The sequence below is a fragment of the Gymnogyps californianus genome, chromosome 3 (assembly GCF_018139145.2).
Source record: "Gymnogyps californianus isolate 813 chromosome 3, ASM1813914v2, whole genome shotgun sequence".
NCBI lineage: Eukaryota > Metazoa > Chordata > Aves > Accipitriformes > Cathartidae > Gymnogyps > Gymnogyps californianus.
The window spans coordinates 84,983,491-85,004,979 of NC_059473.1; the positions used below are offsets into that span (position 1 = coordinate 84,983,491).

The following is a 21,489-nucleotide window of genomic DNA, read 5'->3' on the forward strand; positions in this document are numbered from 1 at the left end:
CAAAGACGGGAGCGACAGTATTGCAGCCAGAAAAAACATGGAAAAAGATAGCTATGGGCAATTTCCACAGCTCTTAATAAGTAGCAAGAGCAAGTATAGCACACAAAATCAATAAAAGCCCCTTGTCTATCTACCCTCCTACCTCCACAACCCTCTCCTGAAATCCACAAGAAAAAAGATGCTGGAATAAAGCGTTTATCTTCGATGTGCCTGTCTGTTAGGTATATACTATGGCTGACAGCAAGGCTCTTTTCCACTTTATCATTTCATGCTTGTTTTGGTGGAGGTGTAGAGAAGAGAGTCAGTTCTTCCATTTAATTCTATCAGCTGTTAGAAAGTGTTCTCTAGCCTAGTGATATTTTCCTTTGAGCAGTTTAAATTCTTCTGAAATTGCACAGATTTTACTGAAGGCTGTTGGTGCTGTTTAGTGTATTAATGCCTACATGTTTCAACCAGACTCAGGAAGAGGAATCAGTTGATTCTGAGGTGCTGCTGTCTGTACACTGAATGAGAAAGTATCCTGCTTTGCACCTATTTTTCATTATTTAACCAGAGAAGATAGAGAAAACAAGAGAAATGAAGTGAGTTGGCTATGGTCAGAAAGCTGTTAAGTGCCAAAGTGGGGAATAGATCCCAAATACAAATTTTGACTTAGTACCCTTGTTATTGAGCAAAGCTACTTCTAAATAATTTTCTTCTATGAAGAAGATAGCTTAGCCTGCAAAACTGGCCAAATACCTATTGTAGTTAACAGAGTAGCAGAATAAAATCTCAAAATGAAATAAAATCAGGTGTGGATTTGGTCCACTTCCACTTCTTCTTTATATCTCTGCTTAGAACAGAACAGAGGCCATAAAAACTAAATTTTCAGACTGTACCGTACCTCATCATGACTAATGAAAGTTGAAAGAGAGTAGGGTATCCAGCTTTCTGCAGCTCTTCCTATGAAATCTACTTCTAGTTTGATGGTTATCATCGCAAAGAGAAGGATACAAAAATAGACGTTAGGCTTATAGACATTTGAATAAATTAATTTTGAAGAAAAGCCAGTACTTTGAGGTTTGCTCATATTTAAACATATGCAACCAGCTGGAACAATGTATGAAAAGAACGACTAAACTTCTCTTTTTAAACACTTTTCATGATGTGGCATAAGGACATTGTACATAGATTGTTGTCGACTCAGTCACTTCAGAGTAAGGGCCTATGGAGACAGACCCAGTGAAAAAGTATGTTATGTTCCCTAGTGAGGGAATAGTCATTTAAAATTGGCAGACAGGTTCAGTGTACTTAGTGCCAGGACGTCAGGCTGAAGAAGACGAGGCAGTAAGATGCTGGAAAACCTGGAAGAATAGTATACAGATTCTCTGATATAAAAATGAGAAGCTAGAAGAGATAAGATAAAATATGATGACAATGAGTTACTGTGGTCATCTTCTTTCAAGGAACAGGTATTTCAATGGAAAATTTACCCAAGTTCATTGAAAATGTAAAACAAGTTTATTTAAAGAATATAGATAGAGATAATAACATAAAGAAAATGACTGCAGTTTTAATCTGTTTTTGATGCAAAGAGAAAATTAAGGAGATAACGCAGATGTATGGGTTGCCAAATGTTATGTTATTCTTTTATGCAGAAAAATTGCCTTTTCCCATCCCACTGAAGTATTTAAGCATGGCTACAGCCTTAATAAAGTAAACCTAAACCCCACAGAATTAGGGTAACTCTCCAGAAATTTAGGAACTAAAAGCAGCAGAAGTTTGCATCACCTGTTTGACCTTCATGAGAACAGCAGTGCAATCAATCTTTTAAGTTTAACAGAACTGGTATAAAACTTGAGCAGGAGACATAAATTTTGCTGCATATGCAAAGAGCTGCATGTAAATGGACTATATACCTGTCGAATCTTTAGCTGAACAATATAGACTGAGATAATACCAGAAGTCAATCCCTTCCTCAAGTTTTGTGTTATTGGATTTGATTTACTAGTAAAACCACATAAACTCTACCTAATCTTCTTGCATTCTGAGTCTGTCTGAGGTTTTTCTTTGTCCCTTGTTCTCTTCTGATTTTCTCATCTGAAAGAGGTGCTTCACTTTTTTATATTGGTCAGAGCTACTCATCTACCAGCATGACTTGGCATTTGTTGTCTTCATTCTTAAGGTGGTGAAATTTTGGTTTTTTTTGGGGGGTTGTTTTGTTTTGTTTTTCTTTAAACAGGGCAGAACACATGAACTCTTTTATTTCTACACAAAATCTTAAGTCTGCCAACCTGTTACAGAGTGTTACAAAGAGAAAAGGAGTATTTTATTTTCATATGTCAGTGGACGTAAATAAAAATGGTATGTGCTTAAGCACTGTCAGGAACAATTTATGTTAAGTTTTAGGACAATTACTATACGATCGATTAGACTATGGGCTTTACTGCCAAAGGATGTTGTAGAAACATCATCATGGAAAAGGTCAAGAATCTGTATTTCTAAATTGTACAGCAGTAGCCCTTAATTCTGCAAACCAGCTATGGCTGACGGAAAATTTTATAGCAGCTTCACTGAAAATAAAAAGCAGAGGCTGTAAGTGAATTCAGTATTTAAAAAAAAAAAAGAAAAAAGCAATCAGTACAGCAACCCTAGCATTACCTATTTTCACATTAAATTCCATTTCTTTTTCCACTAGCTCCCATTTTCAGACTTTGATGAAACAGTTTTTTTGATTGCTAATCCACAATACGCGCTATGTTCAGGACTGAAGGAGGATGAGTGAAAATCCAGCACTAAATATGGGCTGTTTGTTTTTCCAGCACTACTGGAAAAGCGTAAGTGCAGAGGACAGATGGGAGGATATATTGGTTTAGGTCCATCCAGAGGTACTTGTTGGGAACCTTACTGGTTGAAAACCAGTATGCCTGCAGCGATGATATACATTTGGGCTCATTCTTGTAAATATGTACAATAAAGTCACCCTGTGTGACACTGACGTCAAATGTGTGGGTACACATAGTCAAAACCTCTCCCTGCATTTGAGGAAGATTCCAGTAAGCTTTGTGTTCCTTTTACATCTTAGAGCTCCTTGCTCTGAACGGCATTTTGTTTCATTTTGACAAAGTTGTCAGTAATTATCAAATATCTTAAAAGCTGCAGGTTAAATGCAGAATAGAGTTTTGACCGCTTATGGGCCTTATAGGACAAGGAAACCAAAAGGGCATAAAAATGCACAGAAGTGCCTCATTAATTCAATATGAGAATTAGTGGCTGGGCAAAGGGGTTGGCACCCTTTGTAGTGCGGGAAGTAGAATGTTAATTAGGGATTCCCAGACGCCCCAGAAGCGTCCATAATTAATGCTAGTTGTGGCTTCATGCATATAGTGGCAAAAAGCCCAATATATGGCTTTTGCATCTGCTATTTCAGTGATGTCATATGTTAGTTTGTTCCAAATTTTGAAGAAAGATGAGACAGAGAAAGACAAATAGAGGGTTTTTTTCCTCTTTTAAGAATCAATGTGTAGTTGATAAAGTCTTTAATAATTCAGCTTTCCGCAGTCACTAATAACTGGGAATGTTCACTTGTTCGTGGCTTCACCCAAACTATTTGCTACTCCTACGATTCATTTTTGGATGCATAATAGGCCAGTAAAGATCGTTATGTCATTGAAATGTGGATGCTCGTAAAGCATGCACATGTGTACACTCATGCCCACAAACATAGACACGCTCATGTTGTTCGTGTAGAATTAAGATTCTTCAGATGTGTGTTCTATCTGTACTGTTGCTGTAATGCAGTAAATTGCCAGCTAACATTTGCATTCATATCAAATTCATTTTCATCATCTTCCACATAAATGTTGTAATAGCATAACATAATCATAAACAACTTAACTTCACCAGTATTTTATTTTGAATTTAGATAACTAGTTACAGTACACCAGTTCTCTACTCAAAGGCTCAGATAAGCCAACCTCAGCTTGATATCTCATTCCCTATAGACATACATTACTCATTTTAGTGCAGTCACTGAGACTTGATGTGACAAGCTATAAAAAGCTCTACAACGCTATGTGTGTGGAGCTATTTGGTACTTGATAGAGGCAGATCTGATAGAGAATTGTGGATAATCTACTGTTCTCATTTCTCATCACTACCCACCTATCATAGGATGCTAGATAAATTGCTTGCATATGAAAACAGGAGATATTTTATGAGGCTATGCAGTTGGGTGCCATTTGAGGATTACTGGTAATTCTTATGACTGGATGCTTTGTATGTTGGCATGCCAGGACAAGTAACTGAGAGCAGGATTTATTTTGAAGCTGTCACCTGGAGAGCCATGCCACTGACCATTTGCAAGAGGCTGGGATGGGGTTCATAAACATGGTTTGTCTGGTCTTGTTTGAGGTGGTGTATAGTATACAAGACATCTGTGTGGGCTGGCAGACATGATACAGAAGTTACAGAAGACTTATACTCTTTTGGACCATTAGCTGGGGACCTGGCAGGATAGCCTTTCTCAGACTGGACTAGGTAATTGCATTTAGGCAGCTCAGAATTGAGCCCTGGGTCTCCATAAACTCCAATGAGAACTTAGCTACTCATTACACGTGTAAGCACTAACATACTGACACTGAAATGTAGGTGTTGTAATCTTGGGAGAAATCACATCCTAAATATTTAATCTGTGGCCTGTTGTCAGCTAGGCAGTGGAGATGAAGGGATTAATTTGGACGACTTCTTCTCTAAAAATATTCCTGCTCTGTATCACATTGCTGCAGTTTCTGTCGATGTTTCCCTCCCAACAGCCCCTTTTTTCCTGCTGAAGTCCTCAAGGCAGACTCAGGATGCCCAGGTCCCAATCTGACTTTGTATTTAAATCCAGTGTCAGAGTTGGCCAACCTTTTTCCTTTGTGTAGCTTTCCTGTCACTGTCTCAGAGGAGACCCATTTGAGATCAGTAGGTCTGTTGGACTAGTGTGCTTGCTGGTGATAAGGAGCTGGGTTGTGTAATGGAAATTCGCCTGGCTGAGCAATTAGAAAAAGCGGGGAAGAGAAGGGGAGGAACTGAGCCCCGAGTGAGGACTGCATGCCTGTTTTGTTTCCTGTTGCTCAGCCCCATTCTTTGACTCCTAGTGGACCTCCACAGCCACTCTACTCTCTGGTTTTGTTCCATTCTTGTTTTTCTTATAAAATTAACTTTAATTAAAGTTTAATTATATATGTGTTTTTATCATTCAGAAAAAACATTAATATTTAATGCAGAAAATTGCAAGAATGGGGAAGAAGGACAGTGGTACTAGAGGACCAGTATGCTTTTGGGTAATGTAGCAGAACTGAAGATAGAAATGTATTAGAGGCCAGGGAGATGTCAGGGAATGCTTTCTATCAGTGACAATATCTGCTGTCCCCTGGGCCATTGCCATGACTTTCACGCCTTCTTGAGATATGTTTTATTTCTTCCTTGGCAGTCCATCCTTTTGAGAATGAATGAATGATTTTTGAATAGAGCTGCCTAATTGAAAGCCTTAAATTCCACCCTAAGTGGAAAACTGAATTCTGCCATGGGCTGTGAGGGCACTTCCCTAACATGGACAGTATTTCTTCCGGGAGCTGCATACACGTTATGCAAGGACAAACTGGGCCCCATTGCCTGTTACTGAACTTTATATAAATTTGCTCCCCGCCCCCCCCCCCCCTTCTGTAAACTGGCTTTTATTTTCTTTGTTTTTCTTTTTTTCCGTTTTCTTTTTTTTGTTTGTGACTATAACAACTTGCTTCCTTCATTGTTTCAGTATCTTGCTCTTTTTCAAAGAATTGTGCAGTTTCTTGAGCACTGAGAAACTGACATCTATAAATTTGTCTTTCTAACAGGCTACACAGAGCTGTTGTTTGAAGAATTACTTGCACAGAAAAAAAATCATCTGAGTTACAAATTGTTCACAATTAGGACGCTGAGTCAGTTCTACGTCTGTTAGATAATTTATGTACTGATTTGTCAATCAAAGCCAACAGTTAAAGCTTCTCCAAATAAAGAATTCATGTTTTTCCCTCATGATGGTGTCACTAGCAAGGAACATGGAACAATAGGAGTGAATCTGTAAAGCAAAACAGTTAGTCCTGAGGGCGTAATGTCCACACTAAATAAATTTCTGGGGGGTTTATTTGGTGTAGGTCTAGTCTGATCCAATTGTGGTTGGAGTGCATTAGTTTCGCTCTTGGAGCACATCTTCTGGTTATTTTCCTCTGAAAGCAAACCAGTTCCTGTGCTCTGAGATTACTCTGATGTGAACCAAAACATGGTAAGCAGGGATGACCAGGAAGTCACTTCAAAAGTGCACTCTGGATCCAAACAAAAGTGCTAATTTGGATGCATTAATGTTATATTAGCATTCTTTGTATTCCCTTTCAGTTTTTAAAAGTTGAGACCCAAGACACAAATAAATAATGATAATAAAAAACACAAATAGGAGTTCTAAGTTTCCAAATCCTTAAAAGTTTTCTAAATGCCTTGGAATATCAGTATTCTTGGAAATATACCTGACAGCTGGCGAGATGCAATGGAGATTGTTCATGTGTCTATACTGCAGCTGACATACCTGAGCTGGCTATGTAGTCAGTGACACGTGCGCATAGCCCCTGTAATGGTTGATGTTTGGAACGTGCTATTTACTCAGCTTCTTGGGCTTTTGAAAGCCACACAGAGTTGTCTGCTGCTGTGGCATTACTGTCAGCGTTACCCAGATTCAGCATTGGTGTGGCTGTATCTGTACAAGCTACAGCTATGTAAGGAATTATGTGGAAACATGCACTATGTATACTTTCTTATAAGAAATAAAACATGCTTTAACATTCAGGTAAATAGTCACTTGGATGAACTCCAATAGTTTATGAAAATAATTTGATAAATTCGTGAAAGAAAAGTTTGTCGGGATATTAGGCAAAAAGAGATGCAGATGGCTGATAGCTCACGATTGCTAGTGCCTGGTTGTTGGATGCGGGTCCCCTCTGCCTCTGCGCTGCCCTTTCTTGGGCATGGCATAGGTCATGGCCAGAAACAAGCAAGTGGTCTAGGTGGACCTTTGATCTTCTTCATTTGCCTTGTCTTTATTGCATGATTCAGGTCATCCATTGTCCAAGACACCTATTACTTCAGTGGGTTTGGATCAAGCCCTCAGGGCTGTAGTTGCTCAGCTGCCTAATGCCACTAAGTTTTTGGAAATTTGCAGAGAACTATGATTGCATACAGTTCCAGTGAACCTGGGCATTGTATGTGCACAGAGCTGTTCTCTTAGGGGTTTTAAAGGATTAAATGTAATAGTAGTGTACACTGAAACAGAAAGCGTGATAATCTTAGTTAAAGAGCTTGATTAGGTGGCAGAAGCAGCGTGGAAATTCACAGTGTTTTCAGTGAAAAAAAATCTTTTCTATGGTTAGATGAATATCCTCTTGTCTTTTCTAACAAAAAGAAAGTTCATGTTTTAAGATTACTCCATGCTGGCTCCATAAAGCTTCCTTGGGTATCTAGCTCCTTTGTTTTGCAGTGGCGTTTAATCACTTGCAGTATCATACACTCTTCAACCATGCACGTTATCCCTTAATTATATACGACTAAGCCCCTCTTGACTGTAAGATATGTTGTTTGTTCAAACGCACTTACAAATCCATTTTCTTATCAGTTCTTTGCTGAACATTTACACAATGGGGTACTGTTTAAATATGAAAATAAACCTTTTAAAAAAAAAAATTTGACCCACCCACCTGGCCTCCATCTGTGATTGTTCTGTCTCTGCAATCTGTTGTCTGCTTTTCCTCAGCGTGTTCTTTATCTTTTTGGATGGCTGCTATCTTTGAGTGGCTTTATTGCCCCTCCCTATTTTCTCTGTGCTTAGTAGAAAGTGACATTTCCAAATCATAAGGATCAGCCAGGCAGATTTGATACACTCTCTGTTATAAGACACACTTCTGCTCAGAGTATGCAATTAGTAAAGACAACTTCATTTCACAGTATCACAACTCATGCTGTACTATTTGGAATTAAAGCATTGTGTGAATCTGGGAAGTTTTCTCATAAAAACTTGTAGCAGATAAATCTGTCAGAGTTAGCAATGTTTTTTCTTACCACAGACTTACTGAAGCAAACCCAGAAGAAGTTTCTTCATGTTTTATTCCAGTTCAGTTTCATATCAGTGAATTACTATGTTAATGCTTTTCCTTTATATTTTTATTTATATTTTTTCATTAAAGGGGAGTTGTGTGTTTGTAATCTCTTAATAAACTGATACTCTAATCTTTAGATAAAGAGGTTAAATCCATTTTTATTTTGAAAGATTATAGTTAAATACTTACAAACACAGTTTAAATTTCCAGTCTATGCACTGATAAAAATTTTATTGGCTTCAGTGAGCCTGGAAGGGAATCCGTTCTTAAAGAAATTAGAGTGTATTTTTTGTTTCCTTTCTGGAAGTATTTCTATTTCTTCCCGTTCCAAGTCAAATGTAACTGTGGAGAACTGTTTCTTTTTTGCATTAAAGTTCCTCCAAAAGCACCACAATGGATTGACAGGCATGAGCGTGTTTTTCTGAGTAAGTAGGACAATCAGCGTTAAATGTAGGAATATCTGAGACCTGGATATGCAACTGAAGTTATTTTTAGATTCTGTAGCACCGTTGTGCAGAAGTGGAGTCATGTCTCTCTTGTGGGTTCTTAGAAGCTGGTCTTTTGTTTGCATGGATTTGCCTGCTGTATAATGATGGCCTTGAGGAATGTGTTACAGAAACCTGTGAAAAATTTCTTCTGGATTGAGGGCTGGAATGGTAATGGTAGGTCATTGTCCAAAGGAAACAAAAATGTGTTATTAAGTTATTTTAATTTCATTTAAATTGGAAAGCTTATAGAGATGCCTGCTTCTGTTCTATTTTATGACTAAGCCCTCCAGATTTATTTCTTGCCAGCCAATTATTAAGCACCATTACAGTTAAATTAAACATCCACATCAAGTTGATTGTCTCAAAACTTCAGGAAGTCTACAGCAGACCTGTTTGCACCACTTCCTTTACAGAGAACTTTATCCTTGACCCATATGATCTAAGACTCCCCCAAAAGACCTCCATTATTTCACAGGGGACAAAACGATTTCATGAAAGGATTTCAGATTATCTGAGGCCTTCATAGGAAACTCTCCCATTATATTTGTACCTGGACAGTTGTTGTAAGGTGGGATTTTGAGGCATCAGGAGGGAGTCATCTGTGTGAAGAGGGAATCTATGGCATAAAGAGAATGAGTAAATCTAGTACTGTTCTCTCCACAGAAGTACAAGAAGCTACTCAGGTTATATTTTTACTAACTTTACATTTTATTAATGCATTGATTAAGCATAGCTACTGAAAGAAGTGTTTCCAACATTTCTCAGCCCCCTGCTCCTGTGCTGTGCCTTCACAGACATTTAGTGGCTGTAGAGTGAACTGGATTGAGGAACCAATAAAACAAACAGCACAAAGTTAGTTTTACAGTAGTATGTCAGAAGGTTTTGTAAATAAGGCTTTAGTGACATGTGAATGATCGTGCCTGTATAATAAAGTATTTTTTATGTCTTGCTGAAGTAGATTGCTGTTGGGGAACTCCTTTGTCAGAATAGGTGCATCTACATTGTATTTTGAACATCAGTGTTGAGCCTTTGAGCAAAATCTGACTGAGTCTGACACTCAGACTGACTGAGTGTCCAGGCTTTTAGAGACAAGTGTTAGGTGAACTTCATGGCATCCTGGGAAGGAAAACTTGGCCTGGTATCCTCCAGCTGGCCTGAGCCAACACTGTCCCACCCATGCCTGCCCATGATTGGGGTCAGGCAGGCAGGTCAATGTATGGACTCTCCTGGAAAGTTGCAGAGGGGCAGATCCAGTCTGTAGGCAGCCTGAGAAGTGCCTAGCTGCAGGCATCTGCTATTCCTGGGGCAGCATAAGCTGTCTGTCCCCCATGGCCATGGGACTTGTCCATTGAGGAACGGCTCTGAAGGATGAGAGGCAAGTTGGAAACTTTAATCTCTGCACATGTAGATCTCTTTGGCTGGCAGACCTGGCTGATGTGTCTATGACAGACCAAAACTTACCCCTATTTCCACTGTCCCTCTGATGGTAATTTAGAAGCAACTCCACCAGAAGAGCTATCATCACAAGTCTTCCCTTCACCAGTTCATGTTTCTTCTGGAAGTTTCTTGGTGTTGCTCCCAGGAAGTGAGAATAGGGGTAGCTAGGGAGTGAGAGGGTTTTTGCAGATATTTGGAAACTGCTTTTGTGGGGTTTGGTGAAAAACGCAGTGACTTCCTGATTAGAGGACCCCGACAGCCAAACTGGCAAGGCTATGACTGTTCATTTGGCAAGGGAAATGAGAGTCTTTGGGGGGCGTAATAGGCATTAGAGTTGCTCATGTCAGAGAACACATGCACTGCTCCATGTAAAAGGTCGTCATATTGTAGTTGTGTTGCAGCGATGCTGCATAGTGAGGTTGCTATTTAGAGTGAGATGGTCTTTGTTTGTTGGATTTGAGGTAATGAGGCTAACAGATTCTAAAATAATGGAGTTGCTTAAAAAAAATCAGTAAAAGAGGAAAAAATAACAGGTCCTACCTAGTAATCAGTACTTTCAGATTCCACTGTACATCTCTACCTTTAATATCATAGGATCATTTAGGTTGAAAAAGACCTTTAAGATCATCAAGTCCAACCATAAATCTAACACTGCCAAGTCCACCACTAAACCATGTCCCTAAGCGCCACATCTACACATCTTTTAAATACCTCCAGGGATGGTGACTCAACCACTTCCCTGGGCAGCCTGTTCCAATGCTTGATAACCCTTTTGGTGAAGAAATTTTTCCTAATAACCAATCTAAACCTCCCCTGGCACAACTTGAGGCCATTTCCTCTTGTCCTGTCACTTGTTACCTGAGAGAAGAGACTGACACCACCTCTCTACAGCCTCCTTTCAGGTAGCTGTAGAGAGCAATAAGGTCTCCCCTGAACCTCCTTTTCTCCAGGCTAAACAACTCAGCCACTCCTCATAAGAGTTGTTCTCTAGACCCTTCACCAGCTTTGTTGCTCTTCTTTGGACACGCTGCAGCACCTCAATGTCTTTCTTGTAGTGAGGGGCCCAAAACTGAACACAGTATTTGAGGTTAAAGATTTTTTTTCATAAAATCCAAAGGCCTTTGCTACATTGGAAGGTCAGGTAAGAAGACCATGGGAATCTTGTTGGATTTAAATTAAAAAATATTTTTTCAAATTATTTTTATATTTTCCAAATGATTTATCAATGGTCAGATTTTATTGTAATTTTATTTAGAAAACAAGCAAACCCAAAATATCCCCCCTCCAAATTACATTATTTTCATTACTGCTTGGAGATTTTTGATGTATTTTGTTCTTTTTAGAAAACAACAGGAAACCTTCCCTAAGACATGTTGGCAATCACAAAGCCCGAATGCGCATTAAACACGTCAAAGAGTTCATTTGTGTATGGACAGATGAGGTATGGCTGTACAGAATCTGTATGACATCAGTGGAGTTGAGTCATAGCATTGCCACTGTCAAAGTCCCTACTGAACTCAGTAAACTCAGTTTATTATTTGAGTGGCAACACTGTATAAGGCAGGCTAACTACATTGTAGACTATAAGGAATTTTTTGGTGCTTCATTGTTTGAGCTACACCCCAAGAATAGGGAAGCAAAAAAGTTAAAGAAAAAGCTCATGAAAACAATCTATTGTATTAATTTCATCACCAGTATTCTTTTTTTTCTTTTCTTATGGCTGTTAGAGTTGAATTTTGTACAAGTTAAAAAAAAAAAAAAAAGACAGACAAAGACATTAATACAGGAATGTGACAAATTTATCATAAATTTTTCATACATCTGTTTAGGAAAAAAAGCACCACTTCTTACACTGTAGTTTACATAGCCAATTTCTTTTTGTTGCAGCAATGTTTGTTGTCTGCTGATGCATCTAAGGGATGTGTTATTCCACTCAGATAATTACACAACTTTCCTGTCAGAACATTATAACTTCCATATCATAAGTTAGTTGGTGGCCTTAGATTTGCTGAATTCTTAGTCAGTGTAGTTTTAACAGACTTTTTAGTAAAAATTAAAAAAGGTTTATAATTAAATAAGTCAGTAAAAGAGGAAAAACCAAAAACCAAAACCCAAAGATGTAGAAGCTATAAGCAAATCAAGTGCATTTTTCCCTTAATTCTCCGACTGGTTGAGAACCATCTGAGGAAGACAGATAAAATTTCTACTGCTGACAAAACTTCAGGCATGGAGTCATTTTTTTGTGACAAACCTACACCATGTCCTGCAAAGTGTGGAGCGTTTGCTCCCAGTCTGGCTGATCAGTCGAGCTGTCACTCAACTCTGCGCAGAAGCTACTCGAGCACTTTGCAAACCTAATCTTGAGGGAAGGGCATGGTGGAAGAAAAGGAAAAAAAAAAAAAAGAATGAACAGGAAAGCCAGATATCTTTTCTCCTTTCATTTTTCTAACCCACCTTTCACTTTTGAACTCTGTTCAGTAATAGAGTTGAAACTGTCTGCATTTTTGTGTCTTTGTATCTCTCACATGTTAATTTCCCCCAAATTTTCATGGTGGCTTTGTATTTGTGGTTCCCAAGCAAGTTAATGAGAGTCACATGCCCAATGTGCCCATTGCAAACTCTGAAAATGTAGAGAAACTTTATGTCATAGCCTCAATGCACAACTTTTAACTTACCTAGTTAATTAATTCTGCTCAGACTATGCTAGAGTTTCTTTAATTGCCATTTAAATGTAGTCTTTTATGTACTTATTCAGAATCATTAGATTCAAAGTTATTTTGCTGTTACAGTATAGTGACACTGGGTATTCTTTGATTTGCGGGATATGTTCTTCAACCTGATTACCTTGTCCTTGTGTATAAATTAGCCAGGAAAACACCAGAGTATTTCTTTGTGCCTATGTTTCTTTGCAACTAGATAAGTTAAAAAAGCACACATGATGACATACTCATGTTTTTTTTTTTAAAGCAGATTTGTAGAGAGGTAAAGGTTTCGCTTCATTCAGTGGAAAAATTGGAATAGGTTACTATTACTTAGCAAGCATTCTATTTCTTTATTCTATAGGTGGATCTCTATTTGTGTGAACAGCAGTATGTGAACATCTCTCAAAAGACATTAGCAGAACTTTGGACAACAAGGGCATATTAGGCTTGGGAAATGAATATGAGTTCTGAGAGATTCCTGACAGGCAACAGCAAACATTTGGTGGATGATGGTATGCAGCCACAGGACAGCCCTATTTAGATATGTCATTCACACCATAGCTGAGGCACCATTAAGAGTCTTGAGTTTACTCTGACTAAACCATACAACATAATTCCTTGGCTGAAACATGAATAATCTTTAGATGCTATTGCAGTTTAAAAATCAAGCAAAAATAAACATCTTTTTCAGCTGGACATTTATCATTGCATAGTAGTTAGACAAATAAAACACTACAGTCTAAGCTCCTTATAAAACAATATATATTAGGTGCCAGAGAAGGCATAACAGATGCCATCTCTCACTATAAAAGTAATTTACAGTTTCAAACATAGTCATAACTTGAACGTACACAAATTATTGGAAAAGGGGATCAGAGGTTATAAAGTCTCCTTTTGTTACTGGATTTCTTATGTCTAATATTTCACATTGAAATCCACATTTGGGAATTATTTTATAATGGTCTGCTTTCAGTTTATCTAAACTTTTCAGATACGTTGGCTAAAAAGTGCCTGTGGCTGATGTTGTGATCTACCAGCCATGTATCTCGTAAGAGAACAACACCTCCCAAATTATTTTCAAAATTTTATTTTTGATACTGTGGAAGATTGAACATTTTGTATTTCTGGTGTCTCCCATGCCAAATTGTCATATGTTTGTAGCAGGTTAATACAGAAGGGGGTTGACAAATCTTGCTATAATCACTACCCCATGTTGTTTTCATCCTCCTTGTCTGCTGCTCATTTTCGTTGTGAAAAACCCTAATATATCAGTGACAGGAGGTCTGGATTTGTGGCCGACTGTTATAATTACTCCCACTGAGGCACTGTCAATAGGATTAAAATAAAGATTCTGGACCTGTCCATCGTAGATGAGGTCAGCAACACTAGCAGTGGGAGTACTGTTTCTGCAAGCTGTGCTTTCAGTCCTGAGTTATGGAACCATAGACATTAATATGAAGCAAATATTTGAAAGCTCCAGTGGAGAAAGACCAGCCTTTTTTCTGCATTAGCTAAAATATCCATCTGTAATAAATAATCTAACAGCATCCATCTATGTCCTGACCATACATATATGTATGTTAATTTTCAAATGTATCAGAGCCCCAGAGAGTTTCAATTACAGAACAATCCAGTTTGCATTTTATAATTAATAAAGTCTTTGCAGCTGCATAACTTCATCCAGGAAGCATCTGCACAAACTCCTTGTGTATACATAATTTCTGTGAAAAGGGGGTTAGCTGAATTGTCTTTAATGTTCGCAGGCTTGGGGAGGGTAGAAAGGTAAGGAGTTGATTAAGATAACGCAAAACAAATCACAAGAATGGAGGCTTATGTCCACACAGATATAAAACAAATTCTAGCCACTGCCTGTAGGAAAAAATACAATCACTTTAACATATAGTCAACTTACTTTATCCAAGTGAAGGGGAGGGAGGAACCCAGGGGCAAACCTGAGCTCTCCCGAGGTGGGCAGTCATTTTGCTGTGGTTCTCAGTGGGACCAGGCTGTTACCCCAAGTTCGTAAGTAATGCTGCTGTTGTTGAAACTCTGTGATTACTCCTTTCTCATCCTTTGATGCTGACTTTGAAAAAGTGTCAGTTTTTAAACATTAGTTTAATCTTCTTCAGTGTGCATGAAACTCACTAAAACTGGACTCGTGATGGCAAACTCAGGGAATGGTGAGCAAACCAGAATAAATGGACAAGCTCTCTTACTCCGCTAGCACAGTACGTCATCTTTATTTTTCTCCCCTGACACCAGTCTACTTTTTGTAATGGGATCAAACAGTAATTAGTGCAGTGACCTCCGTGCAACTCATTATGTTTCATTATTTTCGTATAAACTCAAAAATTATTATCAAAAGCCATGTTCAATCAAGTGTCGAACATGCTGAAACAATTGCGTACCCTTTAAGTCTTAAGCTGATATGCCACCTGGAAGCCTTGCACTTCTACAAATGGAGATTTCTTTAATTTGTTTGTATTATTGTAGTAGCAAATAATTTTCTTAATTAAAGTGTCACTGCCCTACAACTGTTTACTCTTTCTCCTTTGGTTATACAAACATCAGTTGTTACACGTCACTCATAGCCCTCACCATATTTCCATCATCCCTCCCAATTTAAGTTCCCTGGCTCTCCTAGAAGCAAAATGAATCTCCATAGTGTTTATAGTGAAAAGGTTACATAAAAATGAACAGTACTTAACATGCCCTTTTTTTCCTTTTTCCTGTCCCACAAGTTGGACTCCAGACTGCTGTTTGCTGGTCTCTATATCTGCCTTCGTTCCCCATTCCAGAGTTTCTAGGATTTTTTTTTTATAAATCTGAAAAGAAAAATATACATTATTTGATCTCTACCAGGCCACTAAGACATGTGATGAGCTCACAGCAGCAAAGCTGGTATTTTTCTACATAAGCTGCGGTCAGCATCTCTAGTTACAACAGCTAATGCCTTGTTGTGCCACAGATGTGGCATCATAATTCTTAGTAGTGTGTGTTAATTCAGTTCTTAGTAGTGTGTGTTAATTCCTCAGTATTTACTTGTGGCTTTGCAATATTCCATTATTTACAGTATATGTATAGGCCCTTAAATGATACCAAACACATTGGCTCAAAATGTTTGTGATTGCACTGGCTGCAGTGGCATATGCTAAACATGTATTAGGGTGAGTACTGTGCACTGACGCTGCAACCTTGCCCAGCTGTGTACCAGACCCTACTGTCACGATACGTCCTTGTTATGGCTCAGTGCTACTGGATGTGCAAGAAGAAAGCAACTTAGTCCAAGCCAAGAAAGACTGCTAGTATCATCTTCACCAGGGTCTTTCATTGTATACAGACAGAATAGTGTACCACTTTATCTAGGGCTTCCAGGCAAGGAAGTTTAAATATGAAACGACAATGCCCTGCTCGGTTTCAAACCGCAGCTCCACGGCGTAAGGAGGCTCTCTCATCCAAGGGCCGTTCGCATCGCCTTTGTATGTCACAGTGGAACTCTGCCAGCTTCCCAACAGGAGAAACCTCTTTGCTTCGCAGAGGAGGTGGGAAGATTTGCTCTGAGGAGCAGCCATGGCTATCGCAGACAAGTAAACAAATCCAAGGTGCTCAGCAGCCCTGGGAGGGTCACTGATGGTCAGTCCTTAACAGTTGTGAGGCTAAGATATTAAGCAAAGAATTATGCTTTGGCTGAAGCATAGCTTTCTTCTGTATTTATTGTTGATTTTGTGGTGTATGGGGAAAGAATTAGCAACTAATTTTTGCATTATTTGAAGACTGGTTTAGGTTAGGCTGGTAGGTGTTATTCTGCATGTTTTTGCTGTCAGTAAAGTTGACTGCTCGTGGTTTGAAACCCTTTCCTGGAACATGTAAGACTTTGGAGCAGCTGTTTGAACAAAATGGGAGCTTCATCTGGGAAGAGCTGTTCTATTAAATTAGCAGCTGTAAATGACACACCACAGTGAATGGAAGTAAATTTATTTTGTGCTGGCTTTCTTCCCTTCTCCACTCCCCCATCTTTTCGAGTACCCCAGAAGTCCTTCAGTAGCAAAACTACTCCTGGCTCTTAACTTGCTTGAGGAAGATGAAATGAGTTCACATTTTACTCAGATAAACTATAATGAGGATTATGGCTACAACATCAGTGTGCTGCCTCGCCAGTTACACCCTCCTGCATATCTCCCATCATTGCTTGAGTTCTGTACCTTGATTTACAATATAGGCTCCCTTTATAGGGAAGAAGTCCTGCTGATGAGTGCTCTCCTGCACTAATGAATTGAAATATTAAAATAGATGTGATCAGATGCAATTTGGGTTGCCTCAAGCTTTGCCATGGGATACTTTTGTGGAACAGTACCTGTATTTATCACCTTTAGATTTGCATGTACAGAGCTCCGAGTAATGTTTGGCTAATGTGTTGGGTTTTTTTTTTTCACAATTAGCATTTTTGTAATATTGCTTATGGAGGTAGTGGCAGTGGGGATTTTATACCACCTGTCCCTGTGATCTTAAAAATATTACGTAAAGAACTAAATTGGATCAAAACAGGTGGATTTAAAATAGTCTAGAACAAAACAATATTTAAATTACTTGTAATACAAAAAAATTCAGCATGGCAATTTGGCAAGGTAGGACAAAAGGGAGGAAAAAAAGGAGTCAAAAAAGTATTTTTGAATAGTTCTTTCCCATCTGTGATCTGTAATAGCTCACTGACAAGTTATCACACCTTCATAAGTGGTCCATGCAACACCCTGTCTTGGTAGAGTTTTTAGATGTAAGTTTCTTGGCAAGGAAAATGACATATGTTAAAAACAGATAAAGATTTATAGCTCCCCAATTTTGAGCAATAGAAGTATTCCAGTGCTAGGCTGAAAAAACAAATTTTTGTGACAAATTTAAATTTATGAAGAAAAAAAGGGAAAATAATTTAGTTGTATTCCTCCAATGTGTACTTTTAATTAAGATGTGTACCCCTGCATACCTTCCTTTCTAAAGTACTATAAGGTTTTTAAAAATCCTTTTTAAAGGCACTATTTTCATACTGTTAAAAATTTCAATGCTGGAATATTCTGCCCCTTGTATTTGTGGGATGTATAAGTTGAAGGGATGGTTATTAAATGTCATCACAAGCCTCTTACTGGAAAAAAAGCTAATGGAACAGTAGCATGGTACGAGTGCCTGAACCTGCTGCCTGTGGTATGCTGTGCAGGAGAATAAATGGCTTTCAGTCATGTAAACTAGTCACAGACATTCAGATCCTTTGAACTCTAATAAGCAATGCACACTTACTTTAAATAGTAGGTAACTAAGTATATAAATGTCTTGATCAAGTCATCAGAAAAAAAATGAAAAGGGGTTTTCTGTTTACGTTTTGTTATTTCTGTCTGAAATCTCTATTTTACCCTCTGCGTCTTTACTTTGTAATGTTCCCTGCTGAGAAGGACAGACTGGAAACACAGTAGGGATCTTTGCCTTTTAAGTTGCTCTTTGCTTTGCGGAGGGCTACATGCTGGAAGACCCGGTGTATTTGTCCAGTGTTTTGCTTGGTATGAGAGGAACATGACTATTTAAGAAAGGCAGGAAACTATTATTTGGTAATTTTAGCTACATTTCAGTTGAAGGTACTGAAAGAGCAGACAGAAGTTTAAATATATGTCTTAAGGTACACGCATACAAATCAGTTCAGCTTTTGTGCTCTTTGTCTTTGGTCAGGAAATTCTGAAACAATCTTGAATGAAGGCGTAAAAGGATAATTCTGAGTTAAATTTGCCACGGCTATGAATTCATGGGTCATGTTTATCCAAAGTGTTTCTCCAAAATTCTTTCTGTCTTCTTTTCTAATTAGCATATATAACAGCTACTGTGGTAGAATCAAACTATAGCATGTTTTACAAGCAGGGCTAGATTTTCTTCTAATGCAAACTCGTGCCCCTTTGTCAAAGTCAAAGGATACATGCTTTGCATGCTAATTTTCTCTGCCAGGTAATTTAGCTTCCATCCACTGTTTTTTTCAGCATAACAAACTCTAAATGTTATGGTGATTTCTGTCCTTTAGGTGTATTTTTCTTTAGAAAGTTAGTATATTGATAGAGAGTAATAGAGGGCCGGAATTTCCTACCGTTTATACTGGTATGATCCACTGTTGATTTACCTAATTCATCAACTTTAATCTACTGTTATCTTAAGTATTACCACCATTTTTTTCTCTCAGTTGCATAAAATTCATCAGATTAATAAGAGTCATGTCACTGTAGCTGCACTGGGGGTCCAGTCCAAAGGCTATTAAAGACACTCCTCATTGACTTCAGTGAGATTTGGATAAAGCTCATTGTTTTCATGCTCTTTCCATCACTGCAGTACCAGACAACTGAAATAACTGTTCCAAATATCAGTGTCTTTGGATACTTTGCATTTCTGTTCTGAGAAAATATTCAAGCAAATATGAATATAACCAAAGTAAATTCTCCCTCTCCAAATTCAGAATGACTATTTAACTAGCTTTAATATTTTGATACCCAATACTAAGTTTCACCCGCTGTCTCTTTTATTTGCATACAGGTGACGGCTTAAGAAGGTTAGACTGTCTGTTAGGGTTGGAAAAAAAGAATAAAATAGTGTGGTTAAAAAAGCCTCTGCTTTATTAGAAAGTTCTGGAGGACTTTTGTGTTCTGTTTTTCGTGTTGACAGTGTGTAAGTTTGCCCATAACCTCAGTGCTGAAATGGAGTCTTAATCTGTTTCCAGTTTTAGCATTGTCTGATCCCCACTTCACTCTTCCTCATCCCCTACAGCTCTCATAGTTTATCCATTCTTAAGATGGCTGTCTAGGTTGCAGTTGTCTGCTTGTAAGTGTCATTATAGGTGTGTTTTATGGGTGTTTCTACTTTGGGAACTGTGACAGGAGCTGAAAGAAGTATTTCTAAACATCAGTTTTGGAACACAACACATTTTTTACTTCCATGGGTTCACAGCGGGCAAACCAAAGTATGAAATGATCTTATATGCGTATTTCCAATTATCTACCTTTTAACTTTCCCTTGAAAGTTCTAGTAAATTCATTTAATCCTAGTTGTCTCTCTCTGTGAAACTGGAAAAACCAATTGTGCAGCTTACACTGTCTGCCCTCCTCCTCTTTCTGCTTGTTCCTACCAGCATCGTTTGTCCAACAAGTGTTCACGCCTCATTCCTTCCTCGGGATGAGGCTTCACTGGTGGGTTACAGCTTCTTTAGGTTTCTCAGATCAGGGAAGAGTAACTTTTGCTCCATTAATTCCAAATCAACTGGTTCAGATACCAGAAACACTTCAGTGGCCTTAGAGCAGAGCTTCTCCAGACTGTTTTTCCCTTGTTTAGGCCTGTTGCAGGCATCCAGCTGTTTCACACCATTATTGTACTCTTCTTTGGTGAAAAACAGATGCTTGTTATGTTTCTGTGGCCCTCTGTGTTAAAATATTGTGCTGCCAACTGCTGAGATATTTGTAGTGTATGCTTGAACTCATAAAAATGCCACAAAATCATTAACAGCATCAACTGAAGAAAAAGAAATTGTGAGCATACTATCTTGCTTGCGCCAACATAACAGAATGAGTAGTTTAGACGTTTACAGGAATGTGTACCTCATGTGACAGAGACAAAAAAGATCAGAATAGTAGTCCATACAAATCTAAACCTTAATTTGTTTTGTTCTGCCTTAGCTTGTGGCCGTGGGTTCTACAAATCCTCCTCACAAGATCTGCAGTGCTCCCGCTGCCCTACTCACAGCTTCTCTGACAAGGAAGGATCTTCAAGATGCGATTGTGAAGATAGCTATTATAGAGCACCTTCTGATCCACCATATGTCGCATGCACAAGTGAGTCAGTCATGAACTTAATAGTAAAGGACATTGCTTAACCAACCAAGTGCAGCCACTTGTAGCTAGTAGTTCTGGTTGACTTTTCCTATATTTGAAAAGTGCATTTACAACAGTAAATAAAATTGAAAGGCAGAGGGGAAAAAAAGCTGACAGTGAATATACAATCAGCATAAATATAATTTTCATGTTTGCTTGATATAACATTGGAAAACATTGCATGTTGGGTAAGTGTGTAACTCATTGTAATAGATTACAGGCGTAGTTTTCCCATGGCTGTAAAATTGTTGTAGACAATGTGCTTTATGTGATATAATACCAAAATGAGTAACATGAAAAATGAAAAGTAACCTGTGCGGATCTGAGCTTTGATTGAACTGTAATTGGATCTGGCTTAACCTCCTAACTGCAAATAGACTAGCCTACACAGATTGGTAGTTCAAATAATGGAAGTGTCCTAAATCCAAAGCAGCACCAAATATCTCTGTAAATCATATCAGAGCTGATAACAAAGGACTAGATACAGTTGGTGCAGTATGTTTAGAAGAGACGAACAAATCCCATACTTGGGAAAACTATAAAAAACAACCTTTAAGGTACATTAACCAATTCTTTTAATTGCACAGAAGAGAAATGGCTAAAGTCGGTTGCAGTAAATACACAGACAATTGTTATTCTGATTCCTTAATGGAAAATAAATAAAGCTCTTGCCAAGTGAGTTCAAGGAAGCTTTTATGCAGCTTGTACTAAAAATAATGAAATGTTTATGTGAAGAAAAATGCTTCAACTATTTTCTGTCTCAGTAATTAAAATGCTAAGCTGTATGTCCCACCATGGTTCTGTGCAATTACCCTGGACTTTTTTGTGTGTTACA

At 38.3% G+C, this 21,489-nt stretch overlaps 1 protein-coding gene across 8 annotated transcripts in view; it reads left to right on the forward strand.

Moving 5' to 3' along the window:
- Nucleotides 1-21,489, forward strand: part of EPHA7 (EPH receptor A7) — a 164,285-nt gene that overhangs the window by 35,530 nt on the left and 107,266 nt on the right. For 7 of the 8 annotated variants that reach the window (XM_050893106.1, XM_050893101.1, XM_050893105.1 and 4 more), the window contains one exon: nt 20,460-20,615. The exons of the other annotated variant lie outside the window; for it this stretch is intronic. In XM_050893106.1, coding sequence (XP_050749063.1) covers nt 20,460-20,615 — 156 coding nt within the window. The remainder of the gene's footprint in view (nt 1-20,459; nt 20,616-21,489) is intronic. 8 annotated transcript variants of the gene reach the window in all.